Here is an 18,961-nt window from a genome sequence, read left to right on the forward strand (position 1 = left end):
TATATATTTCCTCACTGGTGACTTTCTGCATCCATCTTATTTTCAGGATCTTTCTATAGCAACCCCTTTTGAATGCTAATATTTGTCTCTTCAAAGCGTTCATTATCACCCATGTCTCACATCTGTACCACGTGCTACTGAATACACATTTTCAAGATGCTCAGCTTCATTCCTAAGCTAATCTCATACCTCTACTCATTCTAAACCAATTCCCCAACTCTCCATATGTTCTCACCGCTGCCTCCACATTGTCACTGATATCCTTCAACAACCGTATCAGTCTGCTATCCACTCCATACAACTCCAACACCGCTCAAGTCACTTTCTGATCTATACTCGCAAATGCCTTCTGAAAATCGACAAAGCAAGTGTAGATGTTCTTATTCTTTCATTGAGCTTTCTCCGCTATCAATCTCAATACCAATATCTGCTGTATGGTACTTCTGTCTTTCCTGAATTTCGCTTGCTCATCCACTAGATGTTCTTCTGTCTGCAACCTTAGTCTCTCCGTCATTTTTATCATCACCACCTTGCCTGCCCCCACAACAATGCCAAAGCACTTTCACCTTAAATTATCTCAAATTCTTCCTCATATTAGATAATTTGCAATACACCTGCCAGTGGAAAAGTCTCAGTCCAGGTTAGATCATGAAGTGATGTCAATTCCAAAATGGGGCAATTAGACAGCAAATTCTGAGGCTGCTCAAAATCCAGCATTTCTACTAATTTCAGATCAAGCAACAAGCTGTGAATATAGATCTGATCTCTTGAGTTGGTATGTTCCAGGGTGTTAGAATTTTTGTATTTCAAAAACAGCACTCTAAACCAGCAATGGGCTATCTAGGCTTGTGAGTGAGCCACATCAGTGGGCCACAAGACTATCACAGCCAAGACCGTCTCCTGAGATAAGGTAGTTTTGCTAACTGTGCTTGCATATTTAGCATCTGGAAGGTGTACAGACTGAACCAGAGCAGTGCTTTAAATGGATGCAGAGAGTGTGTATGGCTTTTACAATCAAGGTTGTGTGCAGTCAGCATGCACCTCACTTCACGTTTTGTTTTACATGCATACCCATTTAATAATACAGGTTGAACCTCTAAAAATGATGACTGATCCGACTACATCCATGGCCCTGCCAGACCAGAGATGTTCCTGGGCTAGACAGCCCCAGAAGCCAGGACTTGGGGAGCAGCAGGGCTGGCTGGCCAGGAGTCCAGGTGTAGTCAGGCACAACAGGCCAGCAATCTGACCGGGCAGGGTATGTAGAAGCCAGTAGAATCTGGCAACACTGTGCATGAGCAATGGTAATCAAAATGTTTTGCACGCTGTGCATAGGACCCTGATGGGCTGCATGTGGCCCCCAGGCCAAAGGTTGCTCACCACTGCTCTAAACTGTACTTACACTATTATGGGTAACTACTGTAGATTCCTGACCATTTGGATTATTTGCTTATGGTGAGATTAAGATGTGACTGCTTGTAAGAGGACAGTCCCATGCTGCATGTGATGGCAATTTATTTCCTATTGCCTGGAAGCCAGCAGATGTGAGGAAAAAAATAGGAGCGGCACAGACCACTGAGAGAATCAACTGCAGAGAAACCTTTGTTCAGTCACAGTTGTCTGTGTGGGATTCAAACATGATCGTGTGGTTATGGAATTGGGAATGCCAATTATCCTTTTGCAATCATCGCTTTCATTATGACACCTCAATTTGAAGACCTAAAAAAGAGCCTACATGCAATATGGCAGGCAATGTATTTTTATTTTTGTACAATAAACAGATTATCTGTTTCACGTCATTTGCATTCCACAATTAGAAATAACTCCTGCTTTACCTTTATGTATTCCACTGATAGATAGAAATGTCTCTTTTTGATAGTAAAGTTTGTTTGTTTTATATGTATAATATAATTTAAATGTTTCCAAACAAATAGAAGGCTTTTTGGGAAACTTTGCTTCTTTTGGGAAAAATTATGCCCTTACCCTTACCATACATACTTCAGGAGGTATTTTAGCTTTTCCAGTACTAGCAGTTTTAGTAAATTCCTTGCAGAATATGCATAATCACTCAGCATTTAGCCTTTCTTATCATAAGTGCTGTGGATATTATTCATAACAGTCTCTGGGACAACTAAATATGTTCTCCGTGCATATTACAGATTTGGGATTTTTTTAAAAAAGATCTAATCCCTGATCCATGCTGTATTTGCAGACACATTTATTTTTTAAAAGAAAGCCAAGAAAGGTAAAACGCGTTTTTTTTTTTAAAATACATATTTTTCAGGTACATATGGTAAGAGTTGGCTAACATGAGATTACAACCTTGCAGCTACCCAGGAGCAGGGAGCTCTAACCCATCTGGACAGGTTACAATACTTATGCAAGTAAACATCTTTGAGTGGCTCATTGCCAAAGTGCTGAAGTCCTATTCCTCCAGAACAGTTAGCACTGAGTATCACAAGCACATTTAGGCTTTATTTGATGTTTCATACATCTGCTGTTACTTTTTATTGGCTTAGTCTTCAATAACAACTGGTACACAGCATCTATGGAAGTTATTGTGCAGCCTGTTAGAATATTTGTAAATGTCAATATTATGTGGCAAGTACAATGTCTGTCATAATGTTATCTTTATATATAACAGTGGCATTTAACCTACTTGCCATTATTGGTCACATATTCAGTTCTGTGTGTATTATGTGGACTGCATCCATGCAAGATATATATAGTTCCTGTATGGTACTCAGGATATCATGGGCCACAGCTGTGTACTCACTGGGTCATGGGTTGAGAATCATTGTGCTTGTTGGGCCAGGGGCTGAGAATCTATGTCTGAGGGAGATTTTGAAAATATTCATATTCCTTTGAATTCTGTTGTCTTTAATGTACATCTGTCTCTAATAATAGACCACATTATGATTACTTAGGTTATTAATTATTTCATAGGGTTAGATGGATGGGAATATACCTTCATTCATATGTATGGAGCTATCAATAGCCATCCCACCCAAGGAGGTGGAGCAGGCCCTCATTGTGACTCACAGGAATCTTTCTGAGTCACAGCCCTTTTGGAGCTCCTGTTTTGCCCAGGGACAAGTCTTGGCTTTGTATTCTCTCCTTAAACTTGCTCATGGAGGGGGAGTGCCAACCACATAGAGCTTTCCCTCTTTTTGCCCCAGTGCCCCAACAAGGACTCAAAGTACAAGTAAAGTCTTCATTGCTGCATAAGGATAATCACCTGTTTTGCATGCCAACAATTTCAATAATTTATTCTGCTAATGAAAAGCTTAATGTTTAGATATTTTAATTAGCTCACTAACTTTCCGACAGATCCAAAAAACACTAGTGCTCAATAAGGCCAATGGAGGAAAAAGAATTACCTAGACTAAGCTATTTTAGAGACACTAAAAGTCTCTAAAGCCAAAAAAATGTAAAAATATAAAGACCAGAAAATAACCATATTATTATGCCTTCAAAAGTCTGCTTAATTTCCCCCCAAAATAACTTTCAAAAAAAAATGTTCCCCACAAGTCAATGTGGCATATGACATTTCTGAAAGATGGATTTCTTTTATTGAGGACAAGGTGGAGATTGAAAACCTCGCTGTATTTTTGAGCTGTCTTCAGCCTGAATGGTGGAGCAGTTACTATCCACCCCTAGTATTATCTACAGATTTCAGATTTGTAACTGAAAGCAAATAGCGATCAACACATTTTTCATGATATACCTATGAATCAGTATGACACAGAATTAATTATAGTAATTTGACTAAGCTCTAACTGAAAGGGCAGCAGCTGGGTGCTTGAAAACAGATGGCATTACTGATCTAAATAGATCTGATCTTGACTAATTTTCAAAGCTAAGCAGCATTGCAGGTGGTTATTGCAGCACTTTGTGTGGATGATCATAAGAATATATAGGCTAAAATTTACTTGTGGTAGTAGGTTCAATTAGGTTCAGGTTCATAAAGTTATGATCACTTTATATCTTACAATACTTATCACTGCGGTAACTGAATTTGTCCTTTAGTGTTGTTGGTGTCTCTGTATTTAGCTACTCTAATGATTGTATATAAAGGTATATGTGCAGTACTGGGTTACGTTCCTCATCCTGTTATCACTCTTTGGCTGTGGCCACACTAGCCCTTCATTTTGTCGGGGGCATGGTAATGAGGCACTTTGCAGATGCTAATGAGGCTCTACCATGAATATGCAGCACCTCATTAGCAGAATGGCACATGAGCATGCTTTGAAAGTGCCACTTTTGAAACACAGCCACCTGTGTAGCTGGAGCCTTTTCAAAATGACCCCCTGATTTTGAAAACCTCTTCTTCCCAAAACCAAATGGGAATAAGGGGCTTTTGAATTCAGGGCATCATTTTGAAAGGCTCCTGACTACACTAGCACCGTGTGTTTTGAAAGCAGCACATTCAAAGCACAAGCGACCACCTTATTATGCTAATGAGGCACTGCATATTCATAGCATCTGCCAAAGTGCCTCATTACCATGCCCCCTCCAAAAGGAGGGGGGTAATGTGGCCACAGCCTAAGTGTTTCAGAAAAAAGGAAGTGAAAAAAATTAGCCAGCAACTGTGAAGACATGGGCTTTGATATGAGTGTAAACTAAATAAAGAAAGCTTGTCAATACTTCTCAGATAGCAGTCCATTGGTAACAGCTAGCTCCATGAGCTGACATCCTGCCTCTCTCCCACTCCTGGTATTCAGAATAGGGTTTTTTGATGTAGCACACATTCTGCAGTCAGACTGCTCCTTTTTGATCAGGCAAGGGAAAGGAATTTTTTGTCTAAGGAAGGGAGGAACCTGATTTGAGGGAGTAGTGGATAAGCAAGTGACTAACCTGGGATTCAGAGGAATGTTAAGGTATAGTTTGATTTGTGGGGAGAAAGATATAACGGGGGTTAGGGTGAAAAGGAGCACAGGTTCTGGCTGAGAGGAAGACAGGATGGATTGGGCGGCTTGAGTACAGGGAGGGAAATTAAGCCAGTTGGTGAGTGTTAGCCGGTGGCTGGGTAATGTGCGGTGAGGTATTCCCCTGGGTCCTAAACAACCCAGTTTTTTACTGTTAGAGCAGGGAGCTCCTAGCACTCTCACCTACAGCCAGGCTGTGGTAACCAAACGGTTAAAGTTCTTTTTATTGTGCCGGCTGTGTTGTAGTGACAAAAGGGTAACAGCAGTCAGGCTTAGATCTCAACTAGTTACAAATTTATTTAAGCTACAGTTATCAGCGTGCAGTTACAAAAGGCTATTGTCTACTTCTTATATGCTAGCAAAGTACAGGTGTTAACAGGTTACGTTACAATCCAATACAAAGATATCTGTTACCATCTAACCCAATGATATCTTGATACAACGACATCTAGTTACAGACCTCTAATTCTTTAACTGTGCACAAAAAAAGGGAGACCTTGAATGGGTATATCTTACCCTCTCTGCGTCTCTCGATACCAGCGTAGCCAAGCCGGATTGGTCACTCAATTCCGCGGAAAGACGAATACGAGGTTGGGCATCCCCAGTTGCGGACCTCGGGAGGCAATCACCTGACCCGACCAGCAGGTAGTTGGTGGAGATGCACTCAGAGTTAGAGTTCTGCTGGGCCCACCTTTTATACCCCTTTTAGGGTACGTATTCTCTTTCTTATCTATGGTGCCAGATTGTACTGGTCTGTCTTTTGTGATGCCAGTTTGTTACAAGGGCAATTCTTACTTAATTTGCACTTGTAAGACAGGAGATAAACAATTCAGGAGTACAGGACATTCTTCTTGTGTGGGTGGAGACTTCCTCTTCTGGGATGGCTGTGTAGTCATCATATCCATCAATGCCAGCTGGGGTGATTTCCTGAGGTCCCCCCCGCCTTGTTGACAGTTTGGCCCGTTAGCCTTTTATCTGTACTTTCTGTTTCTCAGGGTCATGATAAGCTAGCACATCTGGGCCTCAATGAGGGGCATCAAAGACTGTGCTGTCACCAGCCTTTTCTGTGCCCTGTGTGCTCCTCAGTGGGGGGGGGCAGCAAGCAAGCTGGCTTGTAAGGGGGAGACTTTGTCTGTCTACAGTGAGTGAGGATATCAGTGAATTGGCAGCAGTTACGTGTGGTAAGGTAGAACTAGAATGGAAGGAAAGAGTTGGGACTAGTTGAGAACAATGAAATGATCCCAGAGAACTAGATTGTTTTCTTCCTATTTGCCTTTTCAATAAAGCATCTCATTTTTTTCATTCTTGAGCACCCCTCTTTCTTTACACTTCTCACCAACTTCTCTTATCATCCCACAATACACTTCTTTCCCTGCCTGCAACCAACGTGTCTTTTTGAATATATAATCAATCTCCTGGGGAGGGGATTTCTACCAGAAGCCTCACAAATTAATTGAGTTACTAACTGCCACTGAAATTTAGTTTAATTGAAAAATAAAAAATATAGCCAGGCAAGTGCTTTGTACAATCCATGTTGTATTTTCTGACCATCTTCCTCCTTACACATACACCCTTCACCCTTCGCTATCTTATTTCTGAGGGAATTGAGATGTGGCCCTTCCTTCTGTGCATGTCAGGATTTAGACTTTTGGCCTGGACCCAAAGCATCATTTGCCAACTTACATAAAATTTAGGAGACCTAAATAACAAAACTAAAGTAAACCATACTTTCATCTGACACTGTGAAGAACTTTCTCAGACAGTAGAGCTGTGTGAAACCTTGTTGTACTTAGTTTGTGATGGCATTAGTGAATCAAATTCCAAAGTTCATTTTGTAGATGTTGGAAGTAAACCAGTGCCTATCAGTTTGCTTGTATGTTTCAGATTTAAAAGCTGTAACCTGTAATAAGAAAATGACGTAGTCTTCCCTGAGCAAGATACTCTCTGCCTCACTATCCAAGCCCTTTGACCTAAAAAAACAAACAAACAAACAAAAAAAAACCTTCCCCAAACCTAATTGTTGGTGAAAGGTAAAAGGACTGGTGAAGTAAATAAATTTAGTTCTCTAGGAAAGGCTATTTGTATAGGGTTCATGGTTAGTACTGTGTGAATATGCTTCTCTCATATACAGAGAACATATTAATCCTCAATCTTAGGCCACATGCATATGTCTGAGGGCTGTGGCAATACTTTGCACACCTCAACCTTATGGTAATCAAATAATTCAGTGAAGAGTAGGGTCCAAGGGCATAGATAAGAAACTACACAATGCCTTTTGAGTCTTTCTACCTATTTTCCATTGTCATCAGTCTCCTCTGCTGCATTCTCAGTCCCACCCTCAGTGCCTTTTGGATCTTTCTTTGGGGTTTTGTGACCTGAATACAGAAATTCCAAATTTGGAAATTTACTGACTTTTCATTTTTCAGTGTCTGCTTTGCATAATTCCAATATTCACAGAAGAGGTGTGTCTACACCTGCCCCCTCCTTTTGGAGGGCACATAATAATGAGGCAGTTCAGAAGATGTTAATGAGGCACTGACATGAATATGCCATGCCTCATTAGTGGAAAGGCGGCCACGCACGATTCAAAAGTGATGGTTTCAGAACACTGCCACCCGTGTAGACAGGAACCTTTTGAAGGGACCCCCTGACTTTGAAAGCTTCTTCTTCCTAAAGCCAAATGGGAAGAAGGGGATTTCAAAGTCAGGGTGTTCTTTCGAAATGCCTGTCTACGCGGGTGGCGGCATTCTGAAAGTGGCACTTTTGAATTGCATGTGGCTGTCATTATGCTAATAAGATGCTGTATATTCATGTCAGCACCTCATAGCATCTTCTGAACTTCCTCATTACCATGCCCTGCCCAAAAGAAGGGGGCAAGTGGTAGACACGGCTAAGGAGAAAAAAAATAGGTTATAAGGTGGAAGAGGAGAGGAAAAAGAGAGTGTGAAGTGATAGTGCATAGCTTTAAGAGGAAAAGTATTGTTAATTTTTCTTTCATTCTGCTAGCAAATGTAGTTTGGTGAATAGGAACAAACATGAAACAGGATGTAAAGTTTAAAAGCCTCTGGGAACTTTTCATAGTCTGATACGAGATAAGAATGTATGATTTCTCCTATCAATGCTTTGTTCTCTTGCTTTCATTCAATATAATTTTGTGTGTGATACAGAGAGTTAGGCAGACTTTCAACAACCATTAAATCACTGGACACTGCTGCTATCGGGTAATGGTGGACAATTTGTTTTTAAAGCACAATTATCAACTTTAAATTGTCATAATAGATACAATTATTCATGATAAAGTTTTCTGTCAATGAAAAGGACTGCATGTTTGAAATTCAAATGTTGAATACCACATTCAATTAGGATTGTGTCAATCAAAAAGTAAATATTGCTTTAGGTTTGAAACAATAGGTTAACATTTGGCATTAATTATTATTTTCAGGCACATACATATTTCCATAATCTGTCTGGGATGAGAAGAGAAATTGCTGAAAAGTCTTCATGCCACTAACTTATCATGTCTTCCCTTCCTCATCTGCTTGCCTCCTAAATCATGCTAGCATCCTTTCCTTCCTTTGTCTTGCCCAGGGATTGAAAAACTGTACTGCATCCATTTTACTTTGCTCTGTATCTACATCAGGGAACCCCAGTAGACATTCTTGGACAAACGGTTTTTGTAGTGCAGAAGAACAACAGAGGGAACACAGCTATGGACCAGGATCTGGACCATTTCAGTGGGAGGCTTTTCTTTCAGGATATACAGCTGATCTGAACATGGAAGCTAGCAAAAATCTTATAGAAATGCCTATTTTTATTTGATTACCAACTTGATTGTGTAGACTTGAGGTATTAAATAAGGTTTGAATAAGTATTTTTACCAGTTAACTAAAACTCTTAACCTTGCGTGTTTAAGCTACCAGTATAGCTTCATGCTAGAATGTCAAATTAGGGCACATTACAGGATGAGGTGAATGTGAATTCATATTGCCCCACAGGGCATTTGTAAATGGTTTGGTATCTCTTTAGTGCACAATCCCTTCCAGATTCCATTCCAAGGAAGTGTGGAAGCCTTCTTCTAGGATGGGCTCAGCCAACTCTTGCATTTCTGATGCCTTTAGGATGCCCTAATGGTTTTAGGAAAGGATCAGGCTATGTGCTTCTTGTTCCTGCTCACTGCACAATGGGCAAGAATGTTCTGTTCCTCCATCTTTTGTTGCACATTCTCTTTTTGTTTTTTTAATATACTATCCCTCACAGAAACTTGTTTTCTGTAAGCAATTAACCCTACGTTGCAAATTTGCATTGTATAGTATGGTTCTTAATAAAACACTCTTTGTTTGCCTGTCAAACTGTATACATAATAAACAGAGGATGCAAAATTAATATTCATTATTTTATGACTTGTTAACTTCTTGTTACTCACAGTAAGAATTTTACAGAGACCCACATTTCACTTCAATCTTATATAATACAGCAGAGTTTATAAGAGGCCAATCAGCTTTCACTTTTTTAGAGTACACTTTTTTCCCTTTACTGCTGGGCATTAGGTGCAATTGTTTTGACACTCATAAACAACTTAGCCAGCATACTTGGCAGGCCCTTGGGCAATATGGGGGTAATAGCTCTGTGCTCCTGCAGAGGGTGGGGCCTGAAGTGGAATAGACGGAGCCAGGACAGATGGCTTTCTGTAACTCCAGTGGTTATTTAAAGGCCCCAGGCTCCAGGCACTGCTGCATTAGTGGTGGGTTTGACAGAGAGCCTCGTGTAGTCCTGGACCTCTTTGAATCACTGGGTCCTGGTGCAGTTGCCCCCTTTGTTACCCTCTTCGACCTCCCAGTTAGTGGGCCTGAGGTTGTGCATTCAATGAGTTTCTATGAAAGTTCCATACAGTCCAATATTTATACATGAAGCTAAGAAACAATTAGGTCTGCTCTTGAAAGATGCTTTTTTTGGATCACTACCTCAGGAGAAAAAAGCACTTTAAAGACTAGCAATACTTTAAAGAGTAACAAAATGATTTATTAGGTAATGAAAGCTTTCGTGGGACAGACCCACTTCTTCATATCTGGAAATTCTGTTACAAGTAAACTGGCATGATGAGGATTTAACAGAAAGATAGTATCCCACACCTCAATGCCTTGCCCCAGGTCACAACCCAAACCCATGAACCCTGTCCTGAATGCCTGCCCCTGGTCAAAACTCCCTCCCAGATCCTAAACCCCCTCCTACACTCCTCCGCCAGGTCAGAATCCAATCCTACACTCAAACCTCCTCCTGGTTTTCGCAGCCCACTCCTGTACCCCAGTCCCCTACCCCCAGTCACAACACCCTCCATCACCCAAACTCCCTCTCAGACCCCACATTCTCTTCTGCACCCCCAGCCCCAAGCTCCTTCCTACACCCAACCTCTCTCCAGACCTTGCACTGTCTCCATAGAAAAGTGAGTCCCTCGTTCATTTACCAAAATTTGGAATGCCCCCTATCAAAAATTATTTTCCACCCCTGCGTTAGACTCATTTCTGCTCCTGCTTTTCCCTCCAAATCTGTTGTTCCATGTGCCAAAGTTATGGCTGTCTTGACAAGCTTCACAAGAGAGAGCTCTGGTTTGTTTCACCCAAGGCCATTGCTGGCAGGGATGCTGATTCTGCTTCCTGGAAAATGTTAGTGGCAATGTCTTTCTTTCATGGCCTCCAACCATATCAGATTTTACTGTTGGTGTCAAGTGGTCTGAAAAAAAAAGTGTCAGGAGAAGATGAGTGAGAGTGAATCATAACCTGGAATCACTGTAGTTGTAGCTCTGATGGTCTCAGAATATTAGGGAGACAAGATGAGTGAGCCAATCCCACATACTGGACCAAGTTCTATGGGCGAGAGAGACAAGCTTTCCATCACATCGAGCTGTCCTTTACATCTGAAAAAGAAACTGCCAGCATCACAGAAAAATGCACCTGTGATGAGACAGTAGATGGGCTCTGAGTTACCATAGAGGATTCTTTCCAAGATGTCTGGTAGGTCTTGCCCACACACTCAAGTGTCATCACCATATTTGGGGTGGGAAGAATTTGACCTTGTGTTAGTGGCAGACTTTTTTTTTCCCTTCCTCTGAATCATGAGATACAGATCATTAGCTTAAACTAATGCAAATAGTGGATTCTCTGTAATCCATGGTCTTTAAACCAGGTTTTGAGGACTATTACAGGCCTGTGTGGGTGAGGTTCTCTGACCTGAAACTCACAGGAGGTCAGATGCTAGATGATCAAAATGGTATCTTCTGACCCCAAAGTTTACAAATCTATGCAGAGTGAAACAGGTTGTTTAGCATAAGCAATTAGCGCATATTGTAAGCAAATGTCATGAATGAATGCCTGTAAAGGGATAAACCCAGAGAGAGTGAGTTCTCTGTTGACAAGCAGCCAGGTGAGCCAATGAAAGGAGAGAGGGGAATTTTTAAATTGAATCAGTTACCTGCTGAGGGGGTCTTTTCTTTTGTGTGGCAAGAAGAAAGAAACACAGAAATGTTTGTGCCGAAACAGGCTTAAGGAATTCAGTGATTAACCAAGCCACCTGGAGATCTGGTCATACAGATATGTAAATAGAAAGAATATCTTAGTCTGATGTAATCGGGTTATTTTTCTTATTTTGGGTTTGGTGTGGGACTTCTCATGCTGGCTGATGTATCACTCTGCACAATGTGACTTTTCAACTGGATCATTATCATCATCAACCAGGGGCTTAGCACCTGTTGGTGTCGGATGCTTCCCTCATTATTTCCTTCCAGCTTTCCCTGTCCAGTGCAGAGTCACTTAGTTTCTATAGACTAGTTCTGCACCAATCTACTATATCATCTACCCATTCTCTATGGGGTCTGCCTGTCCTGATTTTTCATTAGTCATTCATTCTGCAGATATGCCAGACTAACTGTACCTTAGCTGTGTCTACACGTGCACGCTACTTCGAAGTAGCGGCACTAACTTCGAAATAGCGCCCGTCGCGGCTACACGCGTCGGGCGCTATTTCGAAGTTAACTTCGACGTTAGGCGGCGAGACGTCGAAGTCGCTAACCTCATGAGGGGATCGGAATAGCGCCCTACTTCGACGTTCAGCATCGAAGTAGGGACCGTGTAGACGATCCGCGTCCCGCAACGTCGAAATTGCCGGGTCTTCCATGGCAGCCATCAGCTGGGGGGTTGAGAGATGCTCTCTCTCCAGCCCCTGCGGGGCTCTATGGTCACCGTGGGCAGCAGCCCTTAGCCCAGGGCTTCTGGCTGCTTCTGCGGCAGCTGGGGATCCATGCTGCAGGCACAGGGTCTGCAACCAGTTGTCAGCTCTGTGTGTCTTGTGTTGTTTAGTGCAACTGTGTCTGGGAGGGGCCCTTTAAGGGAGCGGCTTGCTGTTGAGTCCGCCCTGTGACCCTGTCTGCAGCTGTGCCTGGCACCCTTATTTCGATGTGTGCTACTTTGGCGTGTAGATGTACCCTCGCAGCGCCTATTTCGATGTGGTGCCGCGCAACGTCGAAGTTGAACATCGACGTTGCCGGCCCTGGAGGACGTGTAGACGTTATTCATCGAAATAGCCTATTTCGATGTTGCTATATCGAAATAAGCTATTTCGATGTTGGCTTCACGTGTAGACGTAGCCCTTGAGTTGTATAACCTCCTGCAATAGGTACTCTTGTCTGTATCTTCCTATATACTTCCTCGTTGGTGACCTTTTATATCCATGCTTTTCTCAAGATCTTTCTATAACAACTTTTCTCAAATGCCAATAATCTTCTCTCCGAATCTTTTGTTATCAGCCATGTTTCATATCCATACAACATGCTGCTGAATACATGCATTTTCAGGATGCTCAGCTTCTTTCCTCAACTTTTCCAGATCTGATCCATTGCCTTCAAACTTGCTCTTTCTTTCACTATTTCCTTCTTACAGTCTACATAATGTCATGTTGCTCCCCAGATATGTGAACTTCTTTACATTCTCTAGTTCAATTCCATCTACACTGATCTTCCTTCCTATTTCATTATCTCCAAATACAATTGTTTTTGTTTTATCAATGTTCATAATCAGTCCATACTGCTTCCCTTCTGTGTTTAGCACCTACCCCGTTTTCACCAGCTATTCTTTGATGACTATATCATCCACAAACTTCAAGTTGTTAATTCTTTTCCTGTGCACTGATATACTTTCTACCTCTTCCTTGATCTTGTCCAGGGCTGTCTCTAGCTGCATGATGAAGATACTTGGTGATATTGGATCTCCTTGTCTCGTACCTCTACTCATACTAAGCCAAATTCCCAGCTCCCCACACATTCAACAACTGTATCAGTCTGCTGTCCACCCCATACAACTCCAACACCGCCCAAGTCACTTTCTGATCTACACTGTCAAATGCCATCTGAAAATCAATGAAGCAAGTATAGATGTTCTTCTTTTGTCAAGTTTTCTCCTCTATCAATCTTAGTGCCTGTATCTGCTGCATGGTACTTCTATCTTTCCTGAACCCCACTTGCTCACCTGCTAGATGTTCTCCTATCTGCAATCTTAGTCTCTCCATCAGTACCCTCATCAGCACCTTGCCGAGATGACTTGTTAGGGAAATTGTTCATAGTTCTTGCAATCCAATGCACTTCTTTTCTTGTGTATTGTCACTAGCATGGATCTTGCCCATTCCACAGGTGCCTTTCCTTCTTTCCATGCTATATTACATAGTTGGTGTATTTCCTGAATCATACTTTCTCCACCATATTTGAAAATCTGTCTCGTGAGCTTATCATTTTCACAACTCTTGTTATTCTTTAGTCATTTCACTGTTCTTTCTACTTCCTTCTTTGAAATATCAGTCTCGCTCTCGATGCTCGGTGGAAATATATCTTTCAGTTCTTCAGTCAGTCTTTCTGAGACACTCAGGTCGAATTTTGCTTTGTATAGGTCAGTGCAATATCTCGTCCATCACTGCACAATCTTCTCCTTGTTCATGAGCACCTCTTCATTCTCATCTTTGATCTCCATAAAACTCAAGAGAAAGTGTAAGACAGATTAAGAAGAGATGAGGTGTGGTGAGGCTAGGCAAGGAAGAAATAGGGAATACGTACAGAGCAATGCTTAAAGAGAAGATTAGGAATGCAGACACAGAGGTAGACCTAGATAAGAGAGTCAAAGGGATAGTCATGGCGATAGAAGAGGCAATTGAGCAGACTGTTCTGGAAGTAGAGAAGATCAGTAAGAAGTGAATTATGCAGGAGACGCTGAAGTTGATCCAAGAGAAGAGAGCTCTGAAGATCAGAAGGGATGTTTCTGAGAGGATGGAACATCAAGATAGGGTGAAATGCAATGAGAAGTAAGGAAAGTGGCCAGAAAGGATAAAGTGAAATGGTTAGAAGAGCAGTGTGAAGCTATAGAGAGGTATTACAGGGAATGTAAGTCCAGGGAGGTATACACAATGATTAGGAATATTAAACTGGATCCCAGGGAAGTAATTGAGTTTTTAACCTTTTTTTTCTTTTTTACTTTGTTACACCTAGCAACCAACTATGCTTTATCATATAAATCTTTTGTAATAAACTTTTTTAGGCAGTGATTTAATTACTGTCCTAGAGAAGGGTCTGTTTATATGCATGCCTAAGACTAACAGGTCAGTTATGAGATTGCAGCTTAATTTCTTCCTTATTGTTTTCAAGCTGTTTCCTAAGGGAGAATTAAAAGTTTGGGCTTACTCCACAGGGAGACATTGCAAGCGTGTCCTCTTGGGTTTTAAAGGTTTTTTTCTCACTCAGGTGGTGGCAGATACCTCCCTGAGACAAAGAATCTGTGACATTGGGAAACTTTTAAGCAGAAGTAATTGGGCAATGTATTTTTGAAGTGTCTATTGGGGGACCCCACTTTCTGCGCTGCATGCGTTGGAGTGGGGATCAGCCTTGACAAGGGCCATTCAATGTAAAGTGGCCTATTAATACCTTTGCTGTCAAAGAACAAAAAGATGGGGGTAGTAGGTTATAGTCTGGTGTAACAAGCTATGTATCAAGACCATAGTCAGACTAGCCCCTCCTTTTGGAGGGCCTATGGTAATATGTCAATTCAGGATATGCTAATGAGGTGTTGCCATGAATATGTAGTGTCTCATTAGCATAACGGCAGCCGTGTGTGCTTTGAAACTGCCAGTTTCAAAACACATGCTGTCCATGTAGCCAGGGGCCTTTTGAAATGACCCCCTGATTTTGGAAGCCCCTTATTCCCACCAGGTTCTGGGAATAAGGGGCTTTTGAAATCAGGGATCCATTTCAAAAGGCCCTGCAGCTACACGGACAGTGTGTGTTTCAAAATCGACAGTTTCAAAGTGTGCGGCTGCCATTATGGTAATGAGGCACTGCATATTTATGGCAGTGCCTCATTATCATATTCCAAGGTGCCACATTACCATAGCCCATGCGAAAGGAGGGGCTAGTATGCCCACAGCCCTAGAGTCTCTGTTCTGTGCAAGATTTTTGGAGTCTAACATAGCAATGTATTCAAGCTAAAATTATTGTGTACAGTTGCCTTTGAGGAGCCGGACTAATAGGTGAGATACAGGGTGATCACTCTGTGAAAAGTGCTTGCCCATGGGTGATCAGGTTTTTTTCCTCTTTTATCATTTTCCTCAAATACCTGAGTTTATTGGAACATGTAGTGCTTGTCCAGTTTCATACACACACAGTTGTTCTTTTTGCATTTAGTGCATAAGATGAGATATCTCACATGTGATTGGCATGTATAGAATGCATAAATCTTGTGGGGCTGTTGAACATTGTAGCAGTGGAGGTACGTCGGCAGATTTTCCATCTGTTCTTTGTGAGGGTCTTCTGCGATTTTACTCGGATGTGCCCTGATTCATGGGAAGCTTGCTTCTGATGAATTCTGGGAAAGGCTGGGGATTGTTTGAAGAACAGAAGTAGATGTTCAAGAAAGATTTCTTTCAGGATGAGGTCCCAGTCAAATATATATTGTAGTTGTTTGAGGATATCTTTTATGGGTTCCAGTGTGCCATGATAGGTAACAAGTATGTATGTGAAGTCAGAAGGGCCATTATCTCTGTATTAAAGCAAGTTAATTTGTGGTATGTGGGTGTCCCACTACATAATGTGATCTACCTCTCTGGTAGCGTGTCCTTGCTGGTAAAGGTGATATTAAATGTGTTAAGGGGTATATCCTGGACTTTCTCCTTGGAACATATTCTGTGACATCTGAGTCCCTGGCTGTAGATAAAATTTCTTGTTATGTTTAGGGTATAAGAGATCTATGAAAGTAGGGGTGGTGATCAGTGGGTGTCTTGTATATAGTTGTCTGGAGAGTTCCATTGCTGACACTGATTCTAGTGTCTAGGAAGTTGAGGGAAGTAGTTCGCATGATGGAACAGAAGCTTAAAATACATCCCTGAATCACCCAGCTAGAATTTTACTGTACTATGTTTTTGACTAGTCTTTAGCTAGTACTCAGAATAATCCTCTGATGTAACATGTCTTGTGAGACCCAGAAGTAGAACTCAGAAGTGCTTGCAATCTACTCTTATGATCTGTTTGTTAGGCCAATGTGTGCCTGGAGAATAAAATAAATGGCTGTATTACAATAGAATGCCTGTCTATCAGAAGTATATCAAATGCACCTCACATTTTGGTACCTAAGCATTTCATTTGAATTTTGTTTGGTGAATATGTATTATTCATATTTTTGACATCTGGACGCATAATGCTTCACAAAATGAGTTTGTATTAATTGCCTGCATATTTTGAAGTGTTATTTTATTCCCAAAGTACACTGATGAAATAGAAAACAAATGAATAGGAACAATATAGAAGCTAACTTATCCTTGATGCTCTTTTTAGCTTTGGTCCTACAACCAATTACACATGCTTAACTTGATGGCCATAGGTAGTCCCAAATAAGTAGAACTACTTGCAGAAATAAAGCTAAGTATGTACCTATTTTTAAGACTGGAGGTTTTATTTGGATATATTATTTTTAAAATAATATGTTTTCTTTGAAGAAAAACACAATAGGGACATATGTTCCATGTTCCAAGTTTTCTTCCTTTGAAGTTTTAGTTTTACTTACACAATTTGACATTTCACTAAAGATGTGTCCTTATTATTGCGTTACACACTCACATGTTGCATGTTATGTCTTTGGCATTCAAATAAATGTCCAGTGTAGCAAAACATTTTTGTGCAAAATTTGACAAACTGCAAACAGACTTTGTAATTTATGAACTCTGATTTCCCTAATTTTCATTTCAGACACGCGTGAACCCCATCAATGTCACTCCACCAATAGAAGCTATAGATCAAGACAAAAACATCCAGCCTCCTTCTGATCGACCACATATCCTCTATTCCATCCTACTTGGTTGGTATCTGCTAATCTTACTGTCATTCATAATCAATCACTGTGTTAGAATCAGCCAGAGAAAGAATAAGTGAGAAAGTTGAAACAATAATGTGTTCATGTCATAGTTAATAAGATGCTTGATTCTGTTCCACTCAACTACATTTTTATTGCATTTTTGTTATTTTATTCCACTTTGGATTATTAACTATATGGTTATTTATTTAGACTAGATTCATAATCTTCTGCTTCAGCCAGTGAAAATAGGGAAGCAGCCAAGGAAGTAAAGTGGGAAAGGTGCTTATCCACATTCTCTTAGACGGTGATCCAGATCTTCTGAGTAATAGTGAGGAAAGATAACAGGAATCCTTGACAGGTTTTTCATAGGCATAAACACAAACTGAGCCTTTGTGTGCGCTACAAATGCTTTCCTGAAACAGATACATGGGCAGAATACCCTATTGTTGATATAGATTAGTATGACAGGAGTTCAGTTGGCATACTGGAATGACAATAGGAAGCCACACAAAAACACTTTTATGTCTGCATAACTGCATTCACACTGTGTTTTTTGCATTCATAACTGTGTCAGTGAAAAAATTGTAGTTTAGGCCAACCTAAAAATGGCAACTAGGGTGAGTATCCATCTAAAAAACTAATTTTAATTTCTCTGCACAGACAAATTTTGTTTCGTCTTGATGATATCCACCTACTTTTTATCTTTGTTATGCTTAAGTTTGTAACCTTCCCATTCTCCTCACTTGCATCAGATTCTCTTTTGTAGTCCATGGTCTCTTCTGCTCCTGCATGAATGCAATTCAAGAAAATGTTCATGCAAGTCCCTCTTTCTTTACTGTGCAGGAGTTACATTCTTCTATTTAGCACTCTCCCCTTTGGCCAAGTAGGAGCAAGTGTCTCCAGTTGTCTATTGGTTAATAGAAAAAGGGGCTAAAGCACTGACTGACCATTCCCAGACAACCCCCACCCCCAACATACAAAGTCCAAGGACTGCTCCCCTTCATGATATTCCTCTGATCCACCATCTTGGGAAGTGAGAGATTAGAGGGTTTGTAGAAACACAGGTGTCCCATGTAATTTGACTTTATGACCTTCAGGTCACTGGATCTCTTTTGAGGAAGAGAGAATGGGACAATTGTAAAATTCAGATTTATAATAGGAAGATAGCTGGAACAAAGTGGAACATAATAAAGCAAATGCAAGTAGATCTCTATTTGAGTCTCTAAGGGGAGAAATAAAATTATAATTTTATAAGTAGTCTTGATTTTTGTTTGTCTTTGAAAAGGAACCTTTTCTATTTCTTAATATTCCTTTCCTTTTGCCAGTATGCATTGCTTTATAGCTTGTAACCCTTGCTACTGGGGATTTTTAAATAACTTCACAAGATGTACACTGGTGAATTTGAGGGCCTTCATCTGGAAAGGCATTGAAGTAGATTATTCAGTGGATTCAGTAAAATATGTGAGAATGCAGGCTGATATGCTGAGTTTTTGCAGCAGTATTTCAACCATATCATTAAAATGAATTATCTGCTGGGTCTACTTTTCCGCTCTTTCTCATTGCCAGGGATTTCCCCCATTGTGTAATTAAATGTACCTCTCTACCACAGATGATGTAAGATTTTATTTTGATGTCATAAATTACTTTAAGTGGAAGTTAAAC

General features: G+C 40.8%; 1 protein-coding gene across 1 annotated transcript in view; it reads left to right on the forward strand.

Annotated features, from left to right (window-relative positions):
* The window catches only part of PCDH15 (protocadherin related 15), a 695,579-nt gene that overhangs the window by 252,466 nt on the left and 424,152 nt on the right, over positions 1–18,961 (forward strand). The window contains exon 8 of the mRNA XM_074999591.1: positions 17,194–17,302. Within this exon, the coding sequence (XP_074855692.1) occupies positions 17,194–17,302 (109 nt within the window). The remainder of the gene's footprint in view (positions 1–17,193; positions 17,303–18,961) is intronic.

The sequence above is a fragment of the Carettochelys insculpta genome, chromosome 7 (assembly GCF_033958435.1).
Source record: "Carettochelys insculpta isolate YL-2023 chromosome 7, ASM3395843v1, whole genome shotgun sequence".
Taxonomy (NCBI): Eukaryota; Metazoa; Chordata; order Testudines; family Carettochelyidae; genus Carettochelys; species Carettochelys insculpta.